Source organism: Xyrauchen texanus, chromosome 33 (assembly GCF_025860055.1).
Source record: "Xyrauchen texanus isolate HMW12.3.18 chromosome 33, RBS_HiC_50CHRs, whole genome shotgun sequence".
In the NCBI taxonomy this organism is placed as follows: domain Eukaryota; kingdom Metazoa; phylum Chordata; class Actinopteri; order Cypriniformes; family Catostomidae; genus Xyrauchen; species Xyrauchen texanus.
Genome location: NC_068308.1, coordinates 38,761,787 through 38,770,171, shown reverse-complemented (window position 1 = coordinate 38,770,171; position 8,385 = coordinate 38,761,787). Strand labels below are relative to the sequence as shown.

The 8,385-nt window shown below is 38.9% G+C and overlaps 1 protein-coding gene across 2 annotated transcripts in view; it reads right to left on the bottom strand.

The window, feature by feature from the left end:
• Positions 1 to 1,294: 1,294 nt before the first annotated feature.
• Positions 1,295 to 8,385, bottom strand: part of vclb (vinculin b) — a 47,749-nt gene continuing 40,658 nt past the window's right edge. For both annotated transcript variants that reach the window (XM_052102869.1, XM_052102870.1), the window contains 7 exons: positions 7,516 to 7,624; positions 6,872 to 7,174; positions 6,614 to 6,747; positions 5,063 to 5,248; positions 4,772 to 4,975; positions 2,690 to 2,794; positions 1,295 to 2,597 (listed from right to left, as the gene is read on the bottom strand). In XM_052102869.1, the coding sequence (XP_051958829.1) occupies positions 2,451 to 2,597; positions 2,690 to 2,794; positions 4,772 to 4,975; positions 5,063 to 5,248; positions 6,614 to 6,747; positions 6,872 to 7,174; positions 7,516 to 7,624 (1,188 nt within the window). In that variant the 3' untranslated portion in view covers positions 1,295 to 2,450. The remainder of the gene's footprint in view (positions 2,598 to 2,689; positions 2,795 to 4,771; positions 4,976 to 5,062; positions 5,249 to 6,613; positions 6,748 to 6,871; positions 7,175 to 7,515; positions 7,625 to 8,385) is intronic.

Here is an 8,385-nt window from a genome sequence, read left to right as displayed (position 1 = left end):
AACAGGTGTCGGACAGCTGCCCGTAACTCACTCTCTGTCGCACAGCCGTCTTCGGTCGGCCTTTATCCCTCTCAAGGGCTAATTAGTCTGATTAGGGGCCAGGTGTGTAGCATTCCGACCCGGTCCCGCCCTCCGCCATGCCACATTCCTCCCTCGTTCTCTCAGGCCGGGCATGACGTACACCCCCTTTTCCAGGGGAGGGGCGGGCCTTCACAGCAGGTCATCAGCCAGTTCTACGATACGCCATAGCTTGGTCCTCGGCCACTCCTCCACCCTCTAATGGACTTCCGGTCTTCCGGCCTCTGGCGGATGGAACGCCCCGCCGCATTCTTTGGAAACAGAAGGGGTCTCCCCGGCCCCAGGCAGTGGTTCTCCCGCTCCAGGTGTTCGGCCAGGAGCCCCTCCCGGCTTGCGGTCGACGGTCTCCGATACCGCCGCGTTTCAGCGACCATTTTCCCTGACCATTCCAGGCAGTCAGTTAGGAGCCCCTTCTCCCTTTGCGATCAGCGGCCGTACCTCTGCACTCAGGCGGCCGGGCTCCTCCGTCCCCCGGCAGATGGCAGCGGCTGCTCTGTTGGGGTGGACGGCAGTGGCGAGGACTCCACTACGGTGCAGCCCTCCTCCTTCCCGGGTTTCGGCACCAGTGTAAAGGGATTAATGGAAAGGAGGCGGCGAGAACCGGCTTGACAATACAAATAACAGTTTCATATAAAACTGTAACAAACACGCACACAGGTGTCGGACAGCTGCCCGTAAAATCTCTCTGTCGCACTGCCATCTTCGGTCGGCTTTTATCCCTCTCATGGGCTAATTAGCCTGATTAGGGGCCGGGTGTGTAGCATCACGCCCACCCTCCGGCCTGCCACAATGAGTTTTAAAACATGTGGCAATAATGTTTCAATTGGCAATCAATTTCTATTCAGGAAGTGACACGAAACCAACAGCACAAATTGGGTGAATGCGGGTAAACTATTACATCATTATGTACATTCTTCCATTCTTAAATGACTAAAGTTCATCATGAACTAGGATGGGATGTCACTGATGTAATCAGTTGTGTCATAACATATAAACAACGCTAAATTATCAGAAAGTGGCCCACTTTACCTGCATTCAACCTATTAGCAATTCATTTGGAAGAACTCTGTCAAAAGGGACTTTTTGGCGGTATTTGTATATTTTGACTTTTTTGTAGGGGACTTTCTCGTTTGTCCTTTAAAATACTCATTCGGCACATAATGCATATAAAAACAGACCTTTTAAAGAAAAAGAAATAAATATACTCCCACACAGATGATAATTAGTTATTTTATTATGACAAGGCACAAAGGTCTTACAGGCTGTCTGTAGAGAAGGACACATTATTTACACAAACTACTCCTCAATATTATAAAAGGAAAAGTTATGTCAAGAGCATACCTTCACTCATATAAATATACTTGAGTGCACAATCTGCAAGAGCGTTTAGTAGTGTATCTAGCACAGTGAAGTCTATAGTGGAAATACGAGGACAGCAGTGCGTTTTGTGTGGTTAGAAACAGATTTCATTTGCATAGTTCACAGGTACACATGAAGCACAAGCTCGTAGGTTTAATTTAGTCATCCCTGAATGATAGTTTGGATGGTTTATTGATAAATTATGCACTAGATAAACAGGTAAACAACAACTATAGCTTTGGTGAAATCGATTTTTATAATCAGTATTCTTGTCTTGTTTTTCTGTGAAAATACTGAAACATCCTTAAAACAAAATACACTTATGTGAGAAGCAAAATGCTTAAAAAAATGGGCTGAAAAAAGTCTGTTACACAATTTAGCTTCTCCAGTAAATGTATCTTGTTTAGAAGATATTGAAGACGATAAATGCTGATTATAAAACTGATTCTTTGCAGTTTTCACATACACTTTTACATATAAAAGCACATTTACTCATATCCTCAGCAAGGATTGCAGAATATCAACATCTGTGCTTGTGTTTCTGTGCATGTGAAGACAAAATATAAAGATGAGTGTGTGTGCGCGTGTGTGATGATGCATTAGAAAATACATTCAAAGACTGAATAAAGGCAGCTGAAAATAAGAATACGAAAATGAGATATATAGTGTACATATAAAGTCACTTTAAACTGCATCTACGAAAATCAAATGGCTTCAAAATGCCCCATTTATTGTTTCTGTAAAAATATCTGAGAAATAATAAAAATAACGACCTTTGCAATACATCAGCATTCAAAATATCTCTCCACAAATTAGAAAAGGAATTGACCACCATACGGTTTAATCGAATCGTCCCTTATTTTACACCCATGAACATCCTCAAGAATGGTTTTGATATGGAATAGTTTGGTCACCCCTACACGAGGTGGACGTCATGTCTGCAATGACATTTCGAACCTGGTCTGAACTGTTTCTCCAAGTGCACGCTGGGATGTTTGTGCTGGTTCTGCTCCTCACTGGTACCACGGTGTCTTACGGACCCAGCGGAGGGTGAATCCGGCATCTGTGCGGATCTTGATGGATGCGGCTTCGGCTTCTCTCACAGTCTCCTTCACGGACTGCATCAGGTTCTGAGCGTTATGGACCAACATCTCAGTAGCCTACAAGAGAGACCCACACATTTGGGATGCTTACAAGTTATTAAGCTGATTTGGGAAAGAGTTCGACTTTCACAACAAGAGAAGGATCTGACCTGCTCTGATTCCTCCTCGCTGATATTGGTGCGTCCCAACATGGTGGCCTTCACAGTGGAGAGAATCTTCAATTGTGTGCTGATGGTAGGAATTCTCTCACACACCTACAAAAAGACAGAAATTGGAAAAACTTGGGCATTTTTTCCCTAAGAACCAATAAAGTGGACAAAAAACAAAAAAAAAGAACCCAGATATCTTTGCATTCATGCGGTTTCTGTCCTCAGATCTGTTTTTGGCCCATTTTAGCTGGGATGGGTTCACTTTACATTCAAACCATTTTTTTGGAAACAGTAGAATATTATTTATTATCATTGAAGGGGCCAAGGTTTAAAAGGGTCTCAAGCCCCTTATTGCATTTGTAGGGTGGGCTGTGGCTCAGGTGGTAGAGGGGTCAGCCACTAATCGCTGGGTTGGTGGTTCGAATCCCGGCCCCCACTACTCCACACGCCGGATTGTCCTTGGGCAAGACACTGAACCCCAAGTTGCTCCCAATGGCAGGCTAGCCCCTTACATAGCAGCTCTGCTGCCATTGGTGTGTGAACGGGTGAATGAGTCACAGTGTAAAGCGCTTTGAATGCCATTAAGGCATAAAAAAGGCGCTATATAAGTACAGACCATTTACTTTTCTTATCAGGGGCCAAGCACTGAAGGTGCTGTGGCACCTATTGTATCTTTTAGTTTTCTTCTTCAGCTCTATGAAGTGTACATGGGAAAATAACTAAATTTGGCACACTGGTGGGGATAGGTAAGAATAGCCCCCTGACCAAGTTTCGGGTATCTATGCCAAATTCTATAGCTCCACTGCCAGTTGAGCTAAAAACATATATTTTGCCTCTGATTACTCTCCTTATGATGATGATTACAATGGCAGTTGGCACTGATTGAGATGCTAATAGTTTTCTTTCGCTACTCCTATATGCAAATATGCCTATAACTTTTGAATTTGTTTCACCAAAAGTTGTCTTGGTCTCTTTATGTTCCTAGCTTTATACAGATTCCAATGGTACCCCAATGTTGATTACCATATCAATACACATCCCATTAACTTTAATTCCATCCATTCTTCACAAACATCTGCTCAGATGATCTTCGGAGCAAACAGCATAGAAGTGACTGAACAGATTTTTGATTTTCACTACTATTATCGAGATATGCCTTCCTGAATTTAATCTATTCTGTCCTAAGAGGCTAGTCGGTTAGCATGCTAACCACATGCTATGCTATCTTAGGGTGCTAATCAGCTTGCAGGGTAACCATAAGGGTATTCCATCTATTCAAGCTAATCGTCATCATGCCATACATAGGCTATATTAGCTCAGCATGCTAATCGGTAAGCATGCTAACCACATGCTATGCTATCTTAGGGTGCTAATCAGCTTGCAGGGTAACCATAAGGGTATTCCATCTATTCAAGCTAATCGTAATCATGCCATACATAGGCTATATTAGCTCAGCATGCTAATCGGTAAGCATGCTAACCACATGCTATGATATCTTGCAAGCTAATCAGCTTTCAGTGTAACCATAAGGGTATTCCATCTTCTCAAGCTAATCGGTTATCATACTATACATTGTCTACATTAGCTTAGCTTGATAATCAATGTTTATTTCTAATGACTCATCTTGGTTTGCCTCTTGGGCATTGTATTGACCTATCAACTGGGTGGCGTAGTGTGTAAAGCAATGGGCAAGACCTCAGGAGTTTGCATTTAAATCCCGCCTTGGACAATCTTGAATTTATACCTCTTGACTTTCCAAAGTTCTGAGTGGCATTAGTACCACTTTTCACCTCTAAGTCCTTTCATTATGCATCAAATTCCCTCTGACCATTCTCTGGTTGTGCAATCTTCCTATTACTTCTTTGAGGCTTGGCCACGTATTGCTGCTCGCAGCTCTATTTGTTATTATTATTGATCAATTTATTAATTAATTATATTTACTATTTCTAAATGATTTAAAATACAAGATCACCAAGAAACTTTAGTACTGATAAAATGTAGAGCTTGAATACGATAGTTGCTTTTGATAAAAGCATGTGACAAATGCATAAATGTAAACGTAGAGTGAACGCTCGTGTTTACCTGCAGCAGGTTGGTTCTGATGCGTTTGTCTGTACACTGCTTGGCGACTTCTTTGGCGAGGAGTGTGACCTCATCGGAGGCTTTGGCGATGTCTTTGGCACACTGGATGAGGGCTCTCTTATTCCCGGTGGCTCCACGCACCAGTCGAGACATCTCCGCCATCAATAGAGCCATGCGCTTAGCCGCGCCGATGATGTCATTACCCTGCAGGAAGTCAGCACCCACAGATTAATAACTTGCACATTAGCGTACACTCGTAACCCAGCAGGGAGACTCGATGAGACAACTGACCTTGCTCGACCACTTCCGGGCCTCGTCATGTAGCTGTCGGGCGGCCACCATCATGGGCTCGCTGACCATCTCTCCGGCCTGCTGCTCTGGGAACTCGTCGTCCTTCTCCTCAGGTGGTGGAGGTCGGGGAGGGGGCATTTCACCCTCCGGCAGGGGCGGTTTTGGGGGAGCAGCATCGTCGTTTATCTAAATGTGAACCATCGATACACTGTTCATGTTGTTGCCGTGCAGATGGAATAAAACTGAATCTGAGCTAAATTAACAATGAGCATTTCAACTGGAGATTTTGTTTATTATGGAACTGAAGTGGTGAGAAAGTTTGTGTAGAAAAACGCAGTGCTGATTAATTTGTGAAATAAGGACATCCATAAACAGTATGTACATTTCACATTCATAGCAGCACTATACGGAAGCCCACAGATGACATGCATTATTATTATTTTTCTGTCTTGTTTTTTAAAGACCTTGTCAAAAGACATCTCGACAAAGTAATTTATCTTGAGTTTCCCTTTTTCTTTGAGAAGGTAGAGCACAGCACTAGTCCCACCAAGGTCATGGGTATGTGTTGGCATACCGCGCGATAGCATGCGCGGTTATGTCATCATGGACATTTGAAAATTCCATGAAAAAAATCTGTTTCTACTTTAGTGAAAGTGAAACAGAAGGGTCTGCCAGAGAGAGAAATAGGGGGAACTAGAGGGAACATTCCCAGCATCTGTATCTGCATACATCCCTACTATGTAGTATGCCAAATGAGGGTTTGCATTAGCCATGAGGTACCTAGATGAACTATTCTGTGTTGTAACTTTCTTAATCATTTTAAAACAGGTTTTGTAAAATCATTAATTATTTTCACATTGTAAATAATTAAATAGTTTTATGAATAATGTTTTCTAAAAAACATTCTACAAAACAAAACTATTTTTGTATAGTAATTTAAAATACTTTTTTCCACATTGTAAATGTTTTAACATTTCTAAAATAATTTTATAAATGTGTTTTTATTTTAATTTGTTGATTTATTAATTATTGTTTTGCATTTTAAGTCATTTAAATTTCTTTTTAGGAATAAGGTTTTTTAAATTATTAATTATTTTTGTGTTTTTTAAAAATATTTTTAGATAATTATTATTTAACTATGATCTCAGTACAATTTTTTTGCAATTTATTTTTTAACATTAATTTCTAAAATTATTTTGTAAATTATTAATGAATTATTTTTGTGTTGTAAATAATTTGTTTTATAATTTTTTTTAAATTGTAAAATTATTAATACATTTTCACATTGTAAATAATAAAAAAAAAGTTAAGAATAATGTTTTGTAAATTATTAATAATGTTTTTTTTTGTAATTTTTTTTTGGTTAATTATTAATTAACTATTTACGCGTTGTAATTTTATAAGTATTTTTATAATTTAAATGTGTAAGTTATTTCATGTCATACATATGTTTATGCATTCACAGCAGAAGAACATACTTTATTAACAGTTAGGTTAGGCGCTTGAATTTGGATGCCACTTCTGTCAGCAGGAGACGTGAGTGACACTGACCTGCAACTGCTCCAGGTCTGGAGGTGGAGGGGGGAAGTCCGGCTCCTGCGGCTCCTGCGGCTGGAACACCTCTCTGACTTTAGCCACGGCACCCAGAATCTTGAAACCAGAGTCCAGGAAACCCCTCTGAAGACCTGCCGACAGAGACAGAAATATTCACATTGTCCCGGTCTGGTTTTATGTTGTGCCTTTTGACTATTGGCATAACAACTTATCCAGATTGCAGCTTACTCGGCAGGTATGAAGTGAGTGTCTCACCTTGGTCCTGTATGTTTCCAGCCACCGCCTTGGCATCCATGACCATTGGTGAGATGGTTCTGCTGAGCTCGTCTGAAGCTGCTTTCACCATTTCTCTAAACTTCGGGTCCTCCGAGTTCTCCACCTCTCGTTTTGCCACCAGCATGATCCGATTGGCTCGCCGAGCGATGCTGGTTGCCCCGGCGACCAGCATCTGAGGCTGGTGATTGGCCATAGCTACCTGACACTTATCCAGATCTTTCTTAATGGCTTCTTCTGATGCGTCCAACAAAGACCTGGTGTCGATCGCCTCATCCACCAGACCTGACAGAGAGAGAGAGAGAGAGAGTTAGGAGTCACTTAGGATGAGACTCGTAACAAATGTAACAATTCTCATTCATGATTCATAAGAAGCTACAAATATTGATGGGAAAAAAGTTGAGAAAATTCTAAAAAAGAACATTTTTATTCTTAAGAATGTTTTGTGAGGTCATGTTGTCATGACAACGGTTCTGAACTGTAGATTAGTAAATCCACAATCGTTCTGACTGATTCAGTAGACCGAATCTTTTTGAGCAATTCAATGAAAACTCTTCCTAGATCAATTTCAACTTCACAACAGATTCAATTTGGACTTCGAAACAAAAGTAAACATTTAAGTTCACCTGTCATTTTCTCAACATTGTCGATCCACTGATTCTTCATGGTTTCAAAGTGCTCGCTTGCCGCCTGATTACCAGGATTCTTGAGGAGGATTCGAGCTGCTGAAACAACCTGCGAGACAAAACAATTCTACATGATTAGGTCCGTCAATAGATTCAATAGATGCTTATTAATAATTTTTTAAATGATGACTTGAGCCAGTGTTATTATTGTTAATGAACATTAAACGAAAATATTATTGTTAAATTAAATAAAAATACAAATCATAAATACTTCTTTATAATTCCCAAAAATATTTTTTATGAATTAATAAAGATTATTTTTAAATGAAAATATTTTTTGTTAACTGAAATAAAAATCATAAATAGTACTTAATAATTCCCCCCAAAAAATGTTTATTAATTAATAGTTTATTTTTAAATGAAAATATTTTTTGTTAACTGAAATAAAAATGATAAATCCTTCTTCATAATTCCAAAAAATACATTTTTATTAATTAATAAAGATTATTTTTGAATTAAAATATTTTTTGTTAACTTAAATAAAAATAAAATCCATAAATACTTCATAATTCCAAAAAAGAATTGATTCATTAATAAAGATTTTTTTTCCAATGAAAATGTTTTTTTGTTAACTGAAATAAAAATCATAAATACTTCTTCATAATTCCAAAAATATTTATATTAATTAATAAAGATTACTTAAAAATATATATTTTTTTTGTTAATTGAAATAAAAATCAAATACTTCTTCATTATTAATTAATAATAAAAATAAATTAATTAAGAATATTTTTAAACAAAAATTGTTTTTGGTTAACTGAAATAAAAATAAAATCATAAATACTTCTTCATAAGTCCAATTCTACATAA